Source organism: Lemur catta, chromosome 13 (genome assembly GCF_020740605.2).
Source record: "Lemur catta isolate mLemCat1 chromosome 13, mLemCat1.pri, whole genome shotgun sequence".
In the NCBI taxonomy this organism is placed as follows: domain Eukaryota; kingdom Metazoa; phylum Chordata; class Mammalia; order Primates; family Lemuridae; genus Lemur; species Lemur catta.
This window is the reverse complement of record NC_059140.1, coordinates 80,837,156-80,860,394: the sequence shown is the minus strand read 5'-3', so window position 1 is coordinate 80,860,394 and position 23,239 is coordinate 80,837,156. Positions and strand designations below refer to the sequence as shown.

The window sequence follows — 23,239 nt, the reverse complement described above, 5'->3', positions numbered from 1 at the left end:
TTCTGGGTAGCCTCTGCCCAAATACTGCTGACTTAAGGAAATAATGTGCCCTTATAAACTTTAAGGATGCCTAATATAGGAAATAACAGTGTGCAGATGAATCGTGGTTGAATTGTCCCCTTTCATTATAGGACAGCCTTCATTATTTTGGAGCACGACGAACAGATAAAACCAGCAGCACTAAATTTCAGGGAGTAGAAACTCCTTCTCAGGTAAGTTTTCCTTTTAAAAAGGGAAGTTTTTTAGGGGAGCAGGTGAAGATTTGGTTTTGTTTTAGATTCTTCTCCTTTGGTGATCAGGCAGTAGCACTTAGTAGGTGCCTTACCAACAGGCCTTGATCCTTCCCCAGTGGCAAGACGCATACCTTAGGTGCTGCCCAAGCTTTGTGCTCTGGGCTCTCCTCAGGGCACCCCACTTTCCATCTTATACTGGTTATTGTTTACAGAGTCCAGGAGTTGATTGCCTTCCCAAAGAAGGAAGGTCCAATACCTAGGGCTCCAGACCCCTGAAGATTATCTAAACTCACCAGTCTTTGATTTCCCTGTAAAGAGGAACTGAGTCTTTCACAAACCCCTACTGGGACAATTCAATCCTTGCAGAACATCACAAGGACTGTTTTTGAATGACTCCCTTGTGTGTCTGTGTGTGTGTGGGGGGTGTATTTTGAAACAGAAAGAAAAAAGGAAATAAACACTTTTCAAAAACTCTATACCTTTTGAAGCTGTTTCCAAAAAAAAGCTATTATATACCAAATAATATTGCACTTTTACATTATCTCATTTAATACTCATAACAGCTATGTGAAATGTATGCTATTACCCTATTTTTTCTTTTTAAAACATTTTATTATGGAAATTTAAAAACATATACAAAAGTCAAAAGAATCATACAGTAATCCCCTTTAGTCATCACACTGCCCCATCGGTCAGTCCAGCCTGCAGCCAGTCACGTTTCATCCATTCCCTTCCCACTCCCCTCACCCCACCCGACCCTTCTCTCCACTCTTTCTTTCCCTAAACCTGGATTATTTTGAAGGACATTTCAGTCATCAGATCATTTTATCCCACAAGTATTTGGTATGACAGCTAATATAAATCCTCTTAAAAACCCCAAAACTTTAATAAATATTATACCTTAAAAATACCTTAATAATATCAAATTTCTAGCCCATTTCTAGTCAAATTTCTAAATCCATTACAATTTAGTTTGTTTCAATCAGGATCCAAACAAGGTCCACACATTTCATTTGGTTGCTATCGCTCTTAAGTCTGTCTCCTTTAGTTTATGGGTTTCCTACCTCTTTTTTATTCCTTGTGATTTGTTTATTGAAGGAAGCAGGACATTTATCCGATAGAGTTTACAACATTGTAGACTTTGTCAAATCATTCTAAGGGTTTTGTGTTCATTATCTCATTTGATTATTCTCAGTGACTCTATAAGTAGACTACTATTATACCAATTTTACAAACTGGGAAATTGAGGTTCAGAGAAATTAACTTTTGAACCAAGGACTCAAATCTAGATCCGTCAGACTCTGAAGCCCGTTATTTCCCATGCTATGCACAGCTTCTCATCTATGTTGCTCTTCAAACCGGAATGAGAGCTGGTTGGGGATTCTTCAGTAGATTTGGATGTAACTGTGAATGAGTTTGTCTATGAGTGAAGTGATGGGAGGGAAATAAGACCCTTGGCCCTATTAGCATAACACTGTAATTACTGGCAAAATTTGAGCAAAAAATCCCTCAGCCTTACCCACTAATACTATTCTTCCACACCCAAGCCAAAAATAAAACAAAAGAAAACAAAGACAGCCATAGACCCTAAGCTAAAAGTATTGCATGAAGTTATGGTCTAATCATGCCATTTCCATGCTCTAAATCCATAATGTTCCCCCGACTACCAATGGCAACATACTCAATGTTTCAACCTGGCACTCAAGACCTTCTACAATTTGATTTTTCCAACCTTTTCTTCCACTATGTGCATTGACAGATCCCACATCTAACACATTGGACTGTTTGCTGTTTCCCAGCTTGTGGACACTTTACACCTTCCTGCCATTGCTCACGTGGGCCCTTTTCCTGGAGTCCCTTTCCCTTCCCAGCCTGAAATAGTCTCTTGTTTTTTCAGTTTTTATAGCCCTTTGTGTTTCTTTTAGGGACTAAGTCACCTTATATTATTCTCTAGCTATTTGAAGTGGTGACTTCTGTGTCCCCTTTAGAGGCAAGGCCCACCTTCTGCCCTTTGCATCCCAAAGTGCCTTGCCGCTTTTCATAGTAGCATCTTTGTTTGTAGTGAGTGCTTACTATGTGTTGGTTGTAATTAATTTTTGTTAAAAGCCCTTGTTGTTTTAAGCTATAGGAGAAAGAAGTGTGGGAGCAAAATCAGCTTGAGGGCCCTGGTAGGTTACAGCCTTTAGTGGAAAGTGAGAATCTGGTGGCAGGCGCCAAGGGGATGTTAGATGTAGGTCACCTGGTATATCTCCCCTTCTCCATTTCCTCTGCAAATGTGCACAGGTTCCCTAACTTTAGTCTAGAACTGGCATACTGTAGGCTGCAACCGAATCTCTTCTGATTCATGAAGATAGCAGTACAAGGGCTCAGCTGCAGGTGTCAGGGCTGTGTTGGGAAGGCCCCAGGATAGTCTGGCATCAGACGCCATCATATTCAGACCCTGCATTGTGGGCTATTCTACCAACCACATTTTATCCACCCCTGAGTTAATAACTTACACAAGACTTCCTCATGACTGGCCCTTTCTAGTGGAAAGTACGGCAGTTAATTTTATTAACACTTCTCAATGGGTGTCTGTAAACTTTTGAGTGCAGTTGATTCAGTACCAGAACTCTTCAACTCCCTTAAGAAAGATTCAAGGAGAGTCATTGTGGACGGCTTGCCACAGGGGAAGGACAAAGCTAGGAGAATTCCAGGGCTTCCTTATGAAAGGAGAATTGAGGAGATGGAAAGAAAGTCTAGCTGGCAGGAACAAGAGAAGAATGAAATGAAATCTACTACTGAGCCATGAAGGTCTTCCTCTTGGGTTTTCACATACACCATTCTCCCATGCCCAGAAGGCCACTGCCTACCAAACCACAAACCTTCTTCTATCTCAGCCACAACTGAGCTTCCAACCCCATATTGATAATGTTGTAGCTGTTTTCTTGTCAATTCTGATTAGTTGCCCTCCCAATCATAAGCAGCCTATAAGCAAGACCTGGCTCTATCCTTTTTCACTTCCCCTTAAGCAGTTAATTCAATGGTTTTTTTCCCCACCAAGGTAGATATTTAATTGTGAGGTAACATTCATAAAAATGCTGACTTATATAATAGTACCCAGTAAGTGTTTCCTTAACTACTTAATGCCTTTAATAAGCTCTATAGAAAAAAAATTAGGAATGTTGACTTTAGACTTTTCATCTCCACTTAAATTGAGGCTTCTGTTGCTTTGCAGAATAGATATGTTAGATATTTTGAAGAAGTGAAACATATCTACCATTGGAATCTTCCTCCAAGAAAATTGCTCTTGTTAAAAAAATTGATTATTTATTCAATTCGTGGTAAGTGCTTTATGTATAATTGAAGAATTGGGCAGGAGGGCCAATGTTTCCACTATTTGGAGGGTTTTGCTCATAGTTACGTATACAGATGATCCTAACTCAGAGCTGTTTTTTTACGTATGCTCACACAGCAATCCTTGGCCATATTGCTAACTCTTAGATGTCCTTCACCTTCCCTTTTCCATCACCAAATTTGGGGGCTTTATCCCCTTCTCTTCTGTCCTGTTCTCATTGCTCCTCTGGCCTCAGGCCAGGGTGCACTTTTCAGGGTAGAGCCTCTGATGGAGGGGACCCATGTACCCTCAAGACTGCTGGTTTCTCATAACCACCTCTAGTTTGGGTTCATCTTGGTGGAGGTGTCCCTGTATCATTTTCTCACCTACTCCTTCCTAGTTCCTTTTTTTCTCATCACCCTGGGCTTCCCCTTTCCCCTCTCTCCTCCCTCTGTAACCCTCTCACCAACAGCAACTCCATCAAGATGTGTTAAATACTCAAACAGCAAATTAATTGTATTTTATTTGTTGCCATGTAACTACTGAATGCCTTCTCTGGGCCAGGCCCTGTGCTAGTGTTTCCCTGTCAGTAAGGATCCCCTGGGTCAGTAAAGAAGAGAACTAAGTACATAGATAAAAAGCCGATCACAGCATTGGGATACACAGTGTTGGAGATACCAAGGAAAGCCTCCTAAGGGGCAGCACTTTGTTCCTCCTTACCTGAATCTACATGAAAATGGAAAGGGTTGGGGAAAAGTGGGGCTCTGTGGAGGTGTCTCTCAGCCCCCTAGCAGTTACCAAGTATTACCAGTAGTAAAAATCCCTGTAAACTTCAAAAGAGCCGAGTATGTGCCTGCTTCCAGAATGTCAGGAGAGAGATAAAGCTACGGCTGGAATCCACCATTGCCCAAGGAGGCAAGAAAATCGGTCAGGTTATCCGTCTGTGGGACTCGGGAAAGCAGAGAGAGAGAACTGTCCTCCATCACCCACCTCCCTTCCCTCCCACACATCCTACCCTCAGGGGAGGTGGGAAAGCAAAAGCAGGGATGTCTCAGTGTGGAGAGGATGGGACCTCACCACTCCCCCTGCCAGAGAGGCAGCAAGGGGGTTATGCTTCTGAACTCCTAAAGCAAACCTCTTGTAACAGCCAGACTGTGGACCGTGAGGAGCCCCAGTATACTGGTGTCCACCCAGACAGCCTAGTTATTTTTAGCCTTCTAAGAAGGCACACAAAATAAGATCGGGACATATTTTCTTTAACATTTTGCCCAACTATTCAGAAATAAAAGAAGCCTTTAAAATATAAATTAAAACTGCATTGTCAAAAAAATGACACTTATTCACTAAAATGTAAAATGCTTTGAAAAATTATTTGCATATGTTTGTTTCCCCCACACATACCTCCACTACCTCTTGATGGTGGTGAGGAATGTTAATGGATTACCACAAACAGATTACATAGGTTTCTGACTTCTGAAAACAAACTTCAACCCAGCAGCATTGCTTCCGTGGGAAATTTTGGTCTAGATTTCCAAACAAGCAGCCGTGTAGGAAGACCCTTGAAACCCAGCCTGTTCTGGTGGGAGACTGCCTGGGTATATAATGAGCAACTGTTTTTTAAAAAGGCTCTGTAGACTGCCAAGTCTTCTACAAAGTTCATTATGACTACTTCATGGGAAATGTGTGAATTAAGAGGGATACGGTTGCAGTGGAGCCTAGTGGCTGACATTGCTTGGAACCCCGACTGTTGTCAGACCTCCCAAGGGTCGAGATGCCAGGCTTGTTCAGCAGGTGGTAGAAGGTAGGGGACAGCAGAACTTGCACCTCTTCCTTTCCACACTTGGCAAAGCCCAGCAAAAAGAGCTAGGTTGCTTTATTCTGCAGTGTGAGTGGCACATAGTCTGCTGTTGGAGCGGTTTCTCCTGCAAAGAAATTTAAACCCAACTATAAAACCAACTCAGTGGTGTGACAGCTTCTATTATACCTGAGTGTATACTCTGCCTCAATTTCCTGTTGGTTAACAGTAGAAATGACAGCATCTAAACAAACCTTTGTGAACATTAAACTATTCCATGCAGGCAAACAGGCATTTAATGAAGTTTTAATGCATTCCTGTAATATGAACAGTGAGAATAGAATTAGTGTTTCAAAATTCTAAGCTTAAAAATATGCTTAATAAGTTCTACAGTTTAATGTGTTGTCTCAGTCTGATACTATATCCTAAGACTGTGACTTTTCTCTTATTAATATTTTGAATTTATTTTAAACCCTATGGTGACATTGTTTAGTTAAAAACAATAAGGTGCAGATCTGAAGAGCAGAGGAACTAACCCAAATTTTTATAAGCATTGCAGATGAAGTCTAGTGGAGAATTTCATGGGCTTGATTTCCTAGTCTCAGGCTAACATAAAACAGAGGATTTTAAAAGTCCAATCTGAGATTCTTCATGAAGACTTCCGGACAGAACACTGAGGTGTGACCTTAGTTGCTCAGTCCTGTGGGGGTCAGTCTCATAGAGCAGACTTAATGAGGCCTATATGGAAAGTTAAAATTCTTCCTGCACCCGTAAAAATAATCAGGCCAAACCTAATGAGACCACTCTTATTTTAAAATAAAAATAATCTTTTGAAATTATCACAACAGAAAGGGGATGGATGTGAAGACTACCAGAAAAAAGTATGAGAAAGACTTGGAAATGGGTAATGTCTTGTTTAGTGTACTCTTCCGGGTTTATCTCTGCCTTTCCACCTTTTGTTGTCTTTGAGCTATTTTACAACTTTGGAAGTTGTAGAAAACTGATATTAAGGCAGATACAGTGGTCCTCCATCATCTGTGGTTTCACTTTCTGCGGTTTCAGTTACCCGTGGTCAACTGCAATCCAGAAATAGGTGACTACAGAACACTAAGATATTTTAAGAGTCAGATCACATTCACATAACTTTTACTACAGTATATTGTTATAATTTTTGTATTCTATTATTATTGTTGTTAATCTCTTACTGTGCCTAATTTATAAACTTTATCATAGATTGTATGTGTAGCCAAAAATATAGTCTATATAGGGTTCAATACTGTCTGCAGTTTCAGGTGTCCATTGGGTGTCTTAGGATGTATTCCCTGTGGATAACGGGGGACTACTGTAATTTTTGTCCATAGAAATGCAAATTAGCTGTGTCCAGTGGAATGCAATTGATTATAGACCCACTTTGGCAAATGTTAAATTGTTAAAAAATGCAAGGTACAAGACAGTGCTATGGTATGCAACTATTTCTGTAAAACAAAGGAGGAATAATATGTATTCATATTTGTGTGTATTTACATATATAAAACCTCTTGGAGGATATATATTCATATTTGATTGCATATGCATAAAGACAAAACACTAATAGTAGTGGCTGTATATTCAGAGCTGAGGAACTAAACAGGTGGAGAACTGGTGAGATGGAGAATTTTTGCTTCATGTCTTTTTCAGTTTTTTATTTTTAAATCATGTAAATATATTTAAATTATTTTAAAATCTTTACATGTGTAGGAATTTAAGCTTATAAATCAATGCTTTTTTTCTTGTCATGTGATACGTGTTTGACTTAGTTTAGCTCTACATTTCACAGCTTTCTTGTAGACAGCAATAGAAAGTAGTTCTGCACCTGGAATGGGACAGAGGGAACTGAGGCAAGAAACTGTAATTCCTAAAGACAAATTAACAGCGTAGAGTTAGTGAAAACAAAATTAAATAAAAGCAAACAAAATATGAGACTAGCAATCAAGAACGATTAATATACTATTTTATTAGAATACTTTTTAAAATTCTCTACCTTTTGTTTTGTGCATATTTAAAGTGAAATATGCAGGGTTGAAAGGAAAGCAATAAAATTGAATTGGAGGCTGGAGAAATTAGTTCTTTCAGGAAATGCTAAAGAAAGTGGATCATTTGAATTGAAAAAAGGGGCAACAGACCATTTGTCTGTAAATATATACTAAACACCACAGGAATGTTTGGATGTAACTATTCTATATTTTCATAGAGATTGCTTTAGGAAATGGACTTAAAGTAGGGCAAGAACAATTTAAACTACAGTATTTATTATTAAGAATCATCATGATTAGGCTGGGCAAGGTGGCTCACGCCTGTAATTCTAGCACTTTGGGAGGCCAAGGCAGGAAAATTGCTTGAGGTCAGAAGTTTGAGACTAGACTGAGTAAGAGCAAGACCGCATCTCTACAAAAAAATAGAAAAAAAAAAAATTAACTGAGCACGGTGGCATGTGCCTGTAGTCCCAGCTACTCAGGAGGCTGGGCCAGGAGATTCTCTTGAGCCCAGGAGTTTGAGGTTGCAGTGAGCTATAAAAATGCCACCGCACTCTAGCTGGGGTGACAGAGTGAGACTCTGTCTCAAAAAGAAAAAAAAAAAAAAGACAAGAAATATCATGATTAAAAGTCTGAAGAAAGCAACATGTTAGCAAGAAGGGTTGCAAGTCACCTTCCCTAAATTTTTTTTCTAGAAAGGTGAAGTGATGAGATTCTTCGTCATACAAGCAGAACTATGTCTTTTTTTTCTCTTTCTCCAGTCTTATAAATTCTGCTTTAGGAGACAGGATTGGGCTTTTGAAGCCTTGTTTCTCAAAGACAAAATCTATGCAAAACCAAATGATTAAATATTGACACATTGATAACTAGGATAATTTTTTTCTTTTTAATCCATAATGTTAATTGGCGAGACATTTTGATCTTTTCTCCCACCAGCCTAACTTTTTAATTTCATTTAGGACTCGGATGTGGCAATGGATCTGATCTAACCATGCAAATGATAATGAAGCAAAAGCTTGTTTATTCCTGTTCTTCTTCAAAAAATGCTAGGGTAAGAGAAAACACGTGAACTGAAAATTCTCGTGTTTTAAAGCTCAATGTCAAATCAGCATTTTGACCTCCCCAAACCATCATTCATCATAATGAGATGCCATATTGCTTTCTGGTTACCATCCAACTTGGCGTCACTGAAGGTTTAGATGGAAACCAGAGATAAATTAACCGCATTGTTCAAAATAGTTTTTTCATGATACTTTCCAAAATACATTTTAGTGCAGAGTGTTGCTTTTCCTTTCACTTTCCCGCAAATGCTGAGCATGTTCCCAGGAATCTATCAAGGTTTTAAATTCACATATCTGGTCATTTTAGGCATATTCTCTTCTTCTGGATCATTTTATCTTTTATTAAATAATTCTAAAATTTTAGTGTGCATGAAAACCACCTAGGAGCTTGTAAAGAGTCTTATTCCTAGGTTGTACTAATGTCTGATTCAGGAAACTAGCATTGGGCCCAGGAACCTGTAGACTTAGAAATGTCCCGAGTGATTCTAACTCAGCGGTTCTGTGGGATGACACTGAGAAACAATGCAAGAGCAGGAGGAATCTCTTTATCCAAAGTAATGTTTTTCTAAAATGAAGAAACGCCTCAAACTACAGACCTTTTCTGAAACAATAAGAGAGCTTCCTTCATGGGTCTAAGAACCACAAACTTTTATAATTTCCTCCCAGGCTTTTGCCTCAAATTCTCCTATTACCAACGCTATTCCTCTCCTACTTTTTTTGGCCTCTCCTAACTGAAGGCATTCACCAAGGCCTGATCCTTGGCTTTCTATTCTTATTGCAGCATATACTCTATTCTTGGTTATGCTTACCCATTCTACTTCTTTAAATTATTTCTTCTCTCATTTACTGAACAGATATTTATGAACACCCACTGAGTTGTAGATTCAGGAGCTACAACGTGGACAGTCTCCATTCCAACAATTCAAACAAATTAGTCAATCCAAATTTATCAAATGAGCTTTTCCTCTGCTGCAAATGGCACCAGCATTCTCCCAGTCAGGCCTTACAATTTCATAGTACCTTTGATTCTCTCTTTGCCTTGGCCCCCTAATATGCAATTAGTCACCAATTCTTGTTGACTATACCTTTGAAATTTTTCTGTGGTCTCCCTACCTTTCTGTTCCCACTGCCACTACCTAGTCCAAGACCTCATTTGTTCATGCCTAGATTTCTAAAATAGTCTCCTTCAACCCTTTCTTTCTCCTTATACAATGCAATATATAGAGTCCCGAAATATGCATCCTGAAATATTGCTTTCATTGTGAAAAGCTGTAGGTAGAGCAGAAGACACACTGTGTGCCCATGGTCAAAGTCAGTTACCATCTGGCTCAGCATTTTATCTATAAAATAAACATCATATCTCAAGTGTTGTGTGAATTAAATTAGATAATATATATGAAGTTGCTTTGTGAACTATAAATCACTAAATAAATGTTATATGTGATAATCATTAGGCCACTTTGTTACATAGAAAGTGTCCCACTATATTCTTCAGCAACTTCACTAATATTTCACTGGCCTTTGAGCTCTCAAGATATAATAGCCCTATCTTGCCTGAGCTTATTTCCTTGACACACCCAGTCTTGATCATATAGCTTGACAATTACATACCATTCTACATTGTTCCTTATGTGTACAGCTCCCTGAAGGGACCAACCAGCTGAGTCTGCACCTTCTTTTGTAGTTTTCACAGGGCCTAGCAGAGACCTTCATTATTGTGGGTACCATTATTTTTGAGCGTGAATCAATAACAAAGAAATATTTAGTATAGCTTTAAAATCATTTATTCCAAAAACTTGACCTATCTTTGGTCTATCTTTGGACCTATCACCGGTCCAGCAGTCTGCAATGGACATGGCCTATGATCCAATCAACAAATGCAATATTCTTGATAAAACATGATGAGTTATGCATTGCTTTTTGAATGTCAATGCCGGCTTTAAAATTGAGTTTCTTAGTGTATTCTCAAAAGAGGCCTTAGCATATAAAAATCAGATGACATTTACAATAATAACATTTAGCAATAACATTTAATTAGCTAACCTCTAATAGAAAATTGAATACTTTACTTTTCAAAAGAGCCCCTCCATAACCCTCAAACATGTTGGCCTTAAAAAAATATAAACAATAGTATTTTAGCTTTATAGAAAAGATTATTAATATTTATTTATACATGTAGTGATTGGGCTATGAAATCAGAAGTACTTGATAAATATAGGAAGCCTTGATAAGTGAAAATGAACTTCACTGTTATCATCAGCTAGATTTATAGTTCTTAATTCCTTGTGTTCATTCACAGATTTTTCATGACAGTGAATCAAACAGAGTAATAATACATATATTCAGCTGTCCACCTCTGTACGATGATGTGAAAATGCAGTTTTTCATTTGTTCTGTGAGTAAGCAAGAATCAGCCTCTTCCAATTGTCCTTGTCTGGTGTTTTGAATGATTTTGGCTTGGAATTTCCTTTACTACAGTTTCCAACAAGGAAAATAATGTATTTTAACCCTTTGCCAGGGAGGAGTAGGAAAACAACAAATCAGATCTATAACAAATTTTTAAAAAATAAGAACATATGTAATTTGAAAAATTTTTGCTCATTTGTTTTTTTCTAAATTCTATATAATTTATATATATTAATTTTCAAGTAAGAAAAAATACAAAAGTCAAGATGCTAAAAAAAGATATATTTTACTGCCTAACAGTGATCACATTTTTGTTTTACATCATTAAAACACATTGCTCCCCATAATTCTTAAAACACTTTAAGGGAGATTTGACTTTTCTCTGAGTTGATATTATAAGGTTAGAAATAGTGTTTATTAATTCAGTATTTATTAAAAATGAAAATTTCTCCAGTTGTCATTACTCTGAATATGATGGGTATATAATTTATATTAACCAGTCATAAAATGTATATCTGAATATTATTCTGTATATAACAAATTTCTAAGCCTTATTAGTTTTAATTCATTGTGCTATTAAATTGTCAACCAGAACTGCCAACAAAATAAGTATGTTGATCAATTTAAAATTTATTCCCTGTGCCCTCCTTCATCCCCTGCTTGCTACCTGTTGGAGGAGAATCTATTAAGCATGAAGTGGTAAATGTATTGAAGCAAGTGACCATATCAGATCTTGCCCCTTGAAGAATGGAGTCACTGAATTCTTGCTTGAACAGTGGTCTCTAAGCAAAAGCAATGGTGTAACGGTCACTGGCCCAGAGGACATTGGTAATATTCAGCCTTTGTGGTTATCAAGAGCCATGAGATGAAAGCACTTTAAAAAATGTTTAGGTATTTCTATCATCACCAATAATGATGGTTAATTATTCAGTATAGCTGCTCCTTATAGAAATGGCTGATGAGTGTTGTGTTTTCCCCTAGTTTGGTCTTGAGATCTCTCTCTGGAGAGTGACTGTAAACTCTAGGCCTGCTTGGATGGGTCTCCAGGTGAGGTGGTCATGGATGTTTACAGTGTATTTTTCACAGGATACTTCTTTGTCCTAGTGGATGGCTTAATGCCTGAGTGTCTGGCCCATAACCAGGTGTCTCTCTCACACAAAATTTGTTTATGGCAGACACCCTTGTGGCTCTTGTCTGGCCTGCGTCCGGTTTATTCCTACCAAAATAGCCGCTGACTGGGAGGAGAGTTAGGGTTAGGTGTGTCGGTCAGGTGAAACGGACGGAGAAAGAAGCACAACAAAACACATGAAATAACAGAAGCAGTTTTATTACTTGTAGCTTACAGAGAAAAGAGGGCAGCACATCTCGCAGGGCCAACTAGAAGGGTGGAGCCATCCATGAGGCCTGAGCTTGACTAGTGGGGTGGGGAGTAACAGAGAGAGAGGGACCTGAGAGTTGAAGCCTTTAGTGGGGTCCAAGGTACTACCTGAGTGGGTTTCCTGCGGGGAGGTCTAATTGGCAGGTTTAATGCAAGCAGGCACAGGTTTCATGGAGTCATGCTGTGACTGAGAGGGGTTCGCTGTGACATATCCACACAATCCATGTGGAGTATGGGGGTCTGTGGGTGAGGCAAGTAGGTTGTACTAGTTCTCCCACAGGGAAGTAGTCACCAGGAGGCGGCTGCATAAGGCAGATACCTGGATCAATCAGATTAAGGAATTGGGAGGAGGTAGAGAACTGGAAACTGTGTCAAGGGCGACTGAGCCTTGCTTCTGGTGTAAGAAAGTCCAACATATTTAAAATGAATGCTGAGGCAACATAAAATCATAAAAATTCACTATAATATGTTTGGGTATATATATCTATATAGATATAGACATAGCTCCTTTGTAGATTCTGTTTAGCACTATCTGAACCAAATGAGTTTAAAGTGTTTAAATGTATAAATATCTATCATGGAAAAATACATTGTCTTGAAAATTTTGATATAAACAGCAAGAGAAAGCAATAGCATTCTCTTAAAGCCTCTCCCTTTGTGTCTTGAGTGTACCGTTATAGATTATAGAGTGCTGCATATTTAATGGCTATAACTGATAAATATATAAAGGAAGTAATTATAATCCTTTTGGAATGATTAGTTCTTAGCATCAATTTTACTATGAAAATAACCTTTTTTTTAACCATATCTTTTTAGGGTGTTCCTAAATACCATAACAAGTGCCAATTTTTCTTTTGGTTTCATACATCTTTTATAAGGAATAGCAGGTATGGATATAATATAATCCAATAGACACAGTCTAATCTTCACGGTCTGTGTGTAAGGTGTAATGACAAGTCTTTTGCCAGTTATCATAAGCTCAATTTATAGAAACCATAAAATCCTTGAGTCACCGTTCTTCATTGGCTTACTCCTCTTACTCTGGTTATTTTAAAAATACAATTGTTCTTGAGACCCACTGTTGCATTATCCTCAAGATCCATGCCATAGAACTGTGCTATAAATTAAAAACTATTATAATCAGATCTTGAGCATAATAATAAATTCCTCCCATGGGAGTTTAATATAAGTCTGCTCAGTGCCTTGAATATGGCAGGTCCTCAGTAGGTGTTGATTTACTGATAACTGACCACCACCAAATTCTATGCTAAGTAAGGTGTGATATCTAGGGAGGCTTCAACTAGCTGAAAAGCTGATTGACACACATATCTGGGGCAGAAGTTACAAGACACAATAAGTATTAAGAAGATAGCTGGAAAATCATTAATTGGTAGTCTTCCACTTAAACATGACTTTCTAATAATCAAATTGGGAAACTTTTTTTTAAAAAAGTAATTACCGGCCGGGCACAGTGGCTCACACCTGTAATCCTAGCACTCTGGGAGGCCAAGGCGGGAGGATCACTCAAGGTCAGGAGTTCAAGACCAGCCTGAGCAAGAGCGAGACCCCGTCTCTACTAAAAATAGAAAGAAATGATCTGGACTGCTAAAAATATATATAGAAAAAAATTAGCCATTCATGGTGACACCTTCTTGTAGTCCCAGCTACTCGGGAGGCTGAGGCAGAAGGGTTGCTCAAGCCCAGGAGTCTGAGGTTGCTGTGAGCTAGGCTGATGCCATGACACTCTAGCCCAGGCAACAGAGCAAGACTCTGTCTCCAAAAAAAAAAAAAAAAAAAGTAATTACCCATTGCAGTGGCTCAAGCCTATAATCTCAGCACTTTAGGAGGCTGAGGCAGGAGGATTGCTTGAGGCTAGAAGTTTCAGACCAGCTTGGCAACATAGTGAGACCCTGTCTCTACAGAATATAAAAAACATTGGCCATGAGTGGTGGTGCACGCCTGTAGTCCCACCACTCGGGACATACCTGGAAACTCATTCCTGAGTCTAGAAGTTCTCTTCTTTAAGGACTGTTTGTTCTGTGGTGGTGAAAAATTGAGATTTTTTGGTACCACCATACTATCTGATACAAAAGGAAAAAATAATATTTTAAAAATCAAATCATTCAAGCCAGAGTTGAAGAAGTGGTTGTGATTATATGTGGCACGAATTAATAGTTATTGTTACATCCAAACCTAGTCATTTCTTCAAGTCTGAACTCGACCTAATAATAGCCCCTCAAGTCCATTAAGGCAACCTGGTCTACATACTTGTAATGCACAGACATTTAATGGAATTTCATAGAGTAAACTTTGGATTTCACGGAATATTTTTACTGATTTTTTTCCTGGATGTATGTAAACAATAAACTTTGACTCATAACATGAGCAAAATTCCTCAAACAGTGAGATCTGGAGCTTCATTTGGTGTTACTCCTCAGAAGTGGTTCTTGTTACAAGATGCATTTTTTTTCTTTAAAACACCATGTTTGTGGTCATGGGTGCAGTGGCTTACCCCTGTAATCCTAGCACTTTGGGAGGCCGAGGTGGAAGGCTTGCTTGAGCCCAGGAATTTGAGGTTGCAGTGAGCTATGGTGACACCACTGTGCTCTAAAAGCAAACAAACAAAACATCATGTTCATACTGGAGAAGCAACAAGTTAGATCACTTTTATATAAGTTTCTAGAGATTTCTGTAACATTTAAATTTATGTACTACTTGATAAAGCTGTATTTATTAGTTATGAGATTGTTGTTTAACCAAAAATGCCAATTTCCATCATTTAAAAGAGACACAGTATTTTATTCCTGGGTTTTGTTTTATTTTATTTTATTTATTTATTTTTTTTTTTTTTGAGACAGAGTCTCGCTCTGTTGCCTGGGCTAGACTGAGTGCCATGGCATCAGCCTAGCTCACAGCAACCTCAAACTCCTGGGTTTAAGCGATCCTACTGCCTCAGCCTCCTGAGTGGCTGGGACTACAGGCATGCGCCACCATGCCTGGCTAATTTTTTTCTATATATATTTTTTTAGTTGTTTGGATAATTTGTTTCTATTTTTAGTAGAGATGGGGGGGGTGTCTCACTCTTGCTCAGGCTGGTCTCGAACTCCTGACCTCCAGCGATCCACCCACCTCGACCTCCCAGAGTGCTAGGATTACAGGCGTGATATTCCTGGGTTTTAATACACACCTAGTCTCTGAATGATTTCTGTCACATATAGAAATTTAGATATTTTATTAAGCCTGGATGTCATTGATTCCATAAAAGGCAATGTTAAAAGAATCAGTAACATGTGTTACTGAAGATTAGATATTTTGCATCTCACCAGAAAGGTGGAAGGAAACAACTGAGACACAGAAAAAAGGGGCTGAGGCTCTAATCATGGTGAGCAAGTCCTTTTTTTTAAAAAAGCTCTACCAAGGTTGCCTCCCTGCATGGCTTTTCAGTTAGCCCTAAAATAAAATGTAATAATTTTTTTTCTGTTCTTAGGCTTTATCTACCAAGAAATGAATTGGACAAACTCCATAAACCAAAAACATGGAAAATTTACCAGCCAGACTTTGCAGTAGAAATTTATTTTGAGGAGATAATAATCTAGAGTTGTGTTGTAAGGCGAGTATCTGGTTGCCAAGGACAGAATTACTGTCCTCCCAGTCCCCTTCACATTTATGTCTTCTAAGCCTATTTCCTTATTATAAACATATTCTTGAGAAATACATTAAATATATACAAATAAAACATCAATGGCTATTTTTTACTTTTTTGAAAGAACATACTTCACACAAAGTTTCCGTCTTATATTTAGATAAATTTGCAACACAATACACAGGAACATTAGGTATCATTTTGAAGAACTTTGAAATAGAATTCTCATATCAAAATAATTGAAATATTAAAAAATTGTGATGCCCAAAACCCATTTACTAATATTTTTGGACAAGTATTTATTTTCTGCTTTGTTTCACATTTGTAGTTTCAGAAATCTAATTTCTATTTTCTTCCTCTACTTGATTTACAAACTGTTAACAAAGAGATTTGCAGTGAAGACTAGGTTTTAAACCCAGAGGAGAGAAATGTTTCACACAAGCAGTCCCCAACCCCTGCAAACATACACTTTTCTCTTATTCCAAGCACTACCCAGGTAACTTACGTGACAAGCTTCCTTTACTTACACCCAAACACAGGGAGGAGGTTAAGAGGACAAAGAATCTTCAGTAACTTCTGCTTTTGTGTAACATGATAAATGAAGTCAAAGAGATATTTGTTCTTAATCTAGATTTATCATTTTGAATTTCACCACCCCTGCTCACAACCACCTTCACCTAGGCTTGGGGAAACACTGTAAAGGAAGGTCACCTCTTCATTATAACCTCTGATTAGTCCTGTCTCCACAGGAAGTCGTAATCATTTTCTTTTTGGTATTGGGTGCTACTTTATTCTAAGTATCTTTACTGCCACTCTATCTTCAGGCCATGATTGTCCTTGAAAAGAGTTCCATTTTGGCTTTATTGAAAGTATCCTTATTTGAATGATTTTCCTTTTATTAACAAGGCTCTCAACAATGTAGACTAAGGTGAATTCATCAGGAAATGAAAGGTAGCAACTAATAAAACAAGTGTCTCTGCTAAAACACAGTATGCTCATTCCTGAAAAACCCTGTGCTCTACAGAAAAATAAATGCTTTGGGGCAGACCACTGCGGTTAAGCAACTTTGCATCCAGCACCCTAAGCACTTGGACCACCCAGCTCAGCAGCTTGGAGGTCTGGAGGTTTCCACAAAAGCTTTTTTTTTTTTTTTTTTAATGAAGAAATACAACAGTATTTTAGAGAAGGACTGAGGGTGCCAAAGTGGTACAGACAGGAGTAGAGCTTCAAGCCATGGTGGGCACAGGTGTCAACTTGCCAGGAGCCAAGACCTCTGTAAGGCTGGTGGGTGGCCTGGCTGCAGGTGCTTTTTATTTTTTTCTAAATATCCTAAAAAAGTCACAACTGCCAGCACAGCAGCCCAACTAAAGGCTTTTTCCTTTACTACCCCTAATCTGGCTACCCTTGGTGGAAAAGATCACAGAATATGCTTTCAATTTCCTTGGTATTAATATTATTATTAATTATATTGTTAATATATTAATATTACTTCATATTAATATATTGTTATTAATTATAATATAATGTATTATATTATTATGGTATTAATAATAACATTATTCCCTGTCATTCATGTTACAGAAATGTGTGAGCAAAATGTAGACTGTACTATTTTATTTAAAATTCAAGCAGCAATAATCTACAGAAGACAGAGTGCATGGTGGGCTTAGGTGAACAGGGGAAAACAGCTGGCTTAGCGAAGAGTAAGATATGTCTCTTTCCTTTTTTTTTTCATGAATGAAGTCATCTTGCATTATTTTATTTTTTCTTTGTTTTTTGTAGAGTTGGTTTTTTAGTGAAGTATAAATGGTTAATAAATTACCAAATTGTCCCTAATTCTTTTTTTTTCTTTTCTTTTTTATTTTCAATAGATTAAGGGGTACAAGTGTTCTTTTGTTACATGGATGAATTGTATAGTGGTGAAGTCAGGGCTTTTGGTGCACCTGTACTCCAAATAGTATACATTGTACCTGGCAGGTAGTTTTTTGATCCCTTTAACCTCTTCCCACTCTGTCTACTTCCAAGTCTCTAAAGTCCCTTATACCACTTTGTGTGACCATGTATACTCATCTTTCAGCTCCCAGTGATAAGTGAGTATACCTGCAGTATTTATTTTGCCATTCCTGAGATACTTCAAATAGGGTTATGGCTTCCAGTTCCACCCAAGTTGGTGCAGAAGATATTATTTCATTCTTTTTTATGGCTGAGCCACCAAACCTTCTGGGCTCTTTTCTGATTCCATATGAAATTTGGAATTATTTTTTCTAATTCTGTGAAAAATGACATTGGTATTTTGATAGGCATTGCATTGAATTTGTAAAGCACTTTGGGCAGTATGAACATTTTAACAATACTGATTCTTCCAATCCATGAGTATGAGACATTTTTCCATTTGTTTTTGTCATCAATGATTTCTTTTATCAGTGCTTTGTAGTTCTCCTTTCATCTCCTTGGTTAAGTAGATCTTTCAACTCAGTTAAGTAGATTCCTAGGCATTTTATTTTCTTTGCAGCTATTATAATGGTATTGAGTTCTTGACTCGACTTGAAGCTAGACTGTTATTAATGTATACAAATGCTACTAATGTTCCTAGATACTACGTGTATTTGACATTTCATGAGAAAAGGGAAATATGTACTTCCTTCATTTTACTAACAATAAGTTATTCAATGTGAATATGATCTCTACCATACAAATAAATTTATAACACACAATTATTAACTAATTAATTACATCATGGTTCTTGTTCATATGTGCAGAGAAGAAAATATTACTGACTTTTAGGGTTACCAATGCTATGGCCTACTCGTTTGAAAAAAATACATAAATAATACATGAATTCACTCAAATGTAATAAACTTACCTTTAAAAACAAGTAGAGATACTGATGAAATAAATCAAAGCAAAAATTTTGGTGCCAAAGAAATCGAGGCCCAACGAAGTTTCAGACTCACCCAGGACAAAAGGCTGTCAGAAGAATGACAAACTAAAACCAGTCTCTTTCTCCTACAGCACAGTTCCCAGGAACCACTCTTCTTTACTCTTCCTAACAAAACACAGTCTCTGTCATTAAAAAAAAAAAAATCTTGTCTGATGGGATTTACTTACAGGACTAACTGGCACAATTTATTGGCTTAAAATCTGAAGATTCGAGGTACCCAATATAGCAAAGACAACAGGAGGAATTTGCACCCACTCCCTCCCTGGTGAGTGCTAACTCCCGGCTCCCAGCCTGTCCGGCCTGCTCTTGGACTACACGTCTCCCATTCTCCCTTCAGGGGCCCCAGTAAACCTGGAAACTCCACTCTCTCCTTTCAGGATCTCACGACCAGCAGGCTTGCCACACTGTGTCCCCCCCTGAGCCAGATCCCGTGGGGCTTCACAGACGGCACCCAAGACGGGAAGCTGCCCCAAAGGCAGGCGCCCACGGGCTGGCCAGGGCCCGGCTCCAGAACTCGGCCCGGGGGAGCCTGTGCCTCCCGGCCACCGGGCAGACTGAGATGAAGACCCGCACGGTGTGGGACTGGGCGCGGGCAGGAGCAGCAGAACGCAGGACTTCACAAAAGGACCTGCCCAGGGAACAGCCACCCTGGAACTGCTGGGAGTTGCCGGGGCTGTCGTCTGGCCACTAGAGGCTCGGGTGTCCCCTGAACAACGTCCGTTTCTGCGACAGATATGAAGCTGCAGAGATGGCTTCCTGTGTCCCTCCTCACCTGGTCTCATGATCCGCCCACCTTGAGAGAGGAAAACAGAGCACCTCTGTCTTCTGTCACCTGAGCGAGCGGGCCTCGCACCGCCTTTGTCTGGAGATTAGATGGGCCTATTGGCCGAGGACAACACATCTGCATGACCTGGCTCTGAACTGTGCGATTTATACAAATCAGACCCACAGTGACAGCCAAGCCCAGGAATCAACACCGGTAAAAGCCAACCGCGCTGCCCATATATACAACCAACATAAAACGTTCGTATCTCTGAAGAGCTGTCTGCAGCCACCAAACAGAAACTCACTTCAGGCCGGGCGCGGTGGCTCACGCCTGTAATCCCAGCCCTCTGGGAGGCTGAGGCGGGTGGATTGTTTGAGTTCAGGAGTTCGAGACCAGCCTGAGCAAAAGCGAGATCCCATCTCTACTAAAAAATAGAAAGAAATTATCTGGCCAACTAAAATATATATACAGAAAAAAATTAGCCGGGCATGGTGGTGCATGCCTGTAGTCCCAGCTACTCGGGAGGCTGAGGCAGGAGGATCGCTTAAGCCCAGGAGTTTGAGGTTGCTGTGAGCTAGGCTGACACCACAGCATTCTAGCCTGGGCAACAGAGTGAGACTCTGTCTCAAAACAAACAAACAAACAAAAAAAAACTCACTTCAGCTTAATTAAAAGTATTTAGTGTTACAGAGGAATAAGTGAGACATGTAATACAGTGCCCAGTGCTTTTCTAAAACTATTTTCATGATTTCAGAAATGTTAAAAATGTAGAAATAAACATGCCCTTATTTCTACCGCCCAGAACTAACCACCACCAATCCTGGCATGTTTGCTTCCTGGCATTTATTTAAGTAAACAAAACATTCCACCCCAGCCTCGCACAACCCCTTTCCAGCGCGCTCTCGCAAGCTCTCTGGCGCCGACGCGCGGCGACACGGGGACCGCGGTGACACGGGGACAGCTGTGCCCCACGTGCTCGCACGCACCCGCTCCGAGCTTCAGCAGGCACCGTGTGTCCCGCATCCTTTTTCGCCTTTTCTCCAGAAACGCCGAGTCGGGTTAGATGAACCGACGGGCGTGCGAGGCCTCCCGTTCCTCGCTCCTCCCGGGATGTCGCTCTGCAGCCGCAGGGAAGGTCCCGGGAGGCCGAGCAGAGCGCGACAGCCACGGCCGCCGGCTCTCGCCGGACTCCGCACGGGAATCTGCACGAGCCTCGCGGTCCTTCCTCCCCGGGCAGGACTCGCACGGCCGGGACAGGGACAGACTTGGGCTTCGGGGAGCCACGTCGCCGCCCGTTAACGCACCGGGTGACCGCGGAGTCCAGCTCGCGGCTGCGCAGCGTCCTCAGGGGACCCGGGGACCGTCTGCGGAGCCTCCAGACGGCTTCGCGCCCCCTTCAGGCGCAACACAACCACACGCCACGCACCGCACCCGGGCTCTTGGCAACGTTCTGCCGCACTTCGGCAAATCGCATTGTTTCATTTTGCAAGCGGTTCTCCCTCAGCTTCGTGGAAGAGTCACACAAACACCTAGAAAGCATAAGCCCATCAACCCGGACTCTCACAACTGCGCGCGCACCCGAGTGTCGCAGCGCTGTACCAACCGCCAACCGCTAGAGGGCGCCGGCGAACGGCTGCGACGCACAGCGCTACCTCTAGAGGGCAGTCGAACACTAAGACTCAGAATATTTGCATCCTAACTTCAGCTGAGTTTTTATTAAAAATTGGAGAACAGGAAATGGTAACAATTCAAACTTTAGGGTAGGATATGGGTGATTTTTACTTTATATTTTTATTTTTGAAGTTTATTCAAAAGGAGTTATTTATTTAAAAAGAAAAATAGTGGAGAAATTGGAACCGTTGTGCACAAATAGTGGGAATGTGAAATTGTGCAGCTGCTATGGAACATAGTATGGCAACTTAAAAAATGAAAAATAGAACTACCATATGATCCGGCTACCCCACTTCTGCCTATATAGCCAAAGGAACTGAAAGCGGGATCTCAAAGAGATCACTGCACACCGACGTCCATAGCATCTTGTTCACAGTAGAGCAAAGAGGGAAGCATCCCAGATGTCCATGGACAGACGAATGGATAGTCAAAACGTGGTACAAACAATGAATTATTATTCAGCCTTAAAGGGAAAGGAAATCCTGTCATATGCCACAACATGGATGAAACTTTCACTTACTATTATGCTAAGTGAAATCAGCCAGACACAAAAGGACAAATACTGTGATTCCACTTACATGAGGTACCCAGAGTGTCAAAATCATAGAGACAGAGAGCAGAATGGTGGTTTCCAGGGGCTGGTGGAGGGGAAGACGGGAGTGGGGAGTCATTAACTGGCCCAGATTTTAGTCTAACAGATGAAAAGTTCTGGAGATTGTTTGCACAACCAGGTGGATGTACTTAATGCTAAACTGTACACTTAAAATGGTAAAGATGGTCAAACTCCACATGAGTTAGAATTCAGAAATAAATTGATTTAGGGAATAAGCAGCTTGTATATTTTATGGAATGAGTTAGAAAATAATTTTGGCTAGTATACTCCAATTGATTCATGTAATGATCTAAACCTTGAACTTTGAATTACACATGGTAAATGAAGCCCATATTTATCTCTGCTCCCTCCAGAAAGAGACTAAAGGGATCTTTTTAAAAAAGTACAGGCGCACAAGGTACTTTTTAAAAGTATGTCAGGAGACAAATGGACAGAAGATGTTAATTTTTGGAAGATGCAATACTGATAAGATAAACTATTGAATGAAGCAGAGAAAGCTGAAAGTTAAGCACGGGGAAAGGGAAATGCCAATGAAAAGCAAGGCACAGTGCCCCCAGATACACCTGGAAAAGACCAGGATCTGCAGGTACCAAACATGACAGACGGTGTGAGCGAGGAGAAGGAGCTGAAGAGAGTTCGTGGAAAGTGGTACAGCCTGGAAGCGAATCAGCCCCAGCCCTCCCCCTCCTGAGGAAACTCAACTAGAACTGGCCAGCCATAGCTGAGGACAGGGATGGGGCACTGTGGAAACCATGGCCTTCAGATAAAGTGTACACTGAAAGGTGAGCGCCACATGCACAGCCCCCCACACACACTCCATACCACACCCCACACATGCACACCTATACCACACCCAATACACACCCCACACCCTCACCCCACACCCACCTCACACACCCATATACCCCACACACCCATGCACCCCACAAACCCATGGCCCCCAAACCCACCCATACACACACATACACACATGCCACACAACAAATACACCAATACACACACGCCGCACCACAAACCCACCAAACGCACAGATGCCACACCACAACACATACCACATGCACCACACATATCACACCCACATATACAGCACGCCCACACTACATGCACACACACACATCACATACACACACGACACACTGCAACACACACCACACGCCCAAAACTCTCCAGGCCCTTTCTTTTGATTAGCAACTAAAACGCTGGATAGAGATTGGCAAATTCTATTCTGGAAAAATGGAAAAGTCAAAGAAAAGAGACACATAGATACTGATATTTGAAAATCTCAGTAAAAAAGGTGGATCCCTGCCAATCAATTTATGCCCAGGCGTTAGCAAACCGTATCCATACACACAAATGCCATATAGTTTTCACAGCGTCTTTCTTAAATATGAATGTATGATACAA

The 23,239-nt window shown here is 40.1% G+C and overlaps 1 protein-coding gene across 1 annotated transcript in view; it reads left to right on the top strand.

The window, feature by feature from the left end:
• The window catches only part of TPTE2 (transmembrane phosphoinositide 3-phosphatase and tensin homolog 2), a 51,012-nt gene extending 35,081 nt beyond the window's left edge, over positions 1-15,931 (top strand). The window contains exons 13-18 of the mRNA XM_045567010.1: positions 132-212; positions 3,451-3,556; positions 8,316-8,407; positions 10,717-10,812; positions 13,018-13,088; positions 15,689-15,931. Coding sequence (XP_045422966.1) covers positions 132-212; positions 3,451-3,556; positions 8,316-8,407; positions 10,717-10,812; positions 13,018-13,088; positions 15,689-15,797 — 555 coding nt within the window. The 3' untranslated portion in view covers positions 15,798-15,931. The remainder of the gene's footprint in view (positions 1-131; positions 213-3,450; positions 3,557-8,315; positions 8,408-10,716; positions 10,813-13,017; positions 13,089-15,688) is intronic.
• The last annotated feature ends 7,308 nt before the right edge of the window (positions 15,932-23,239 follow it).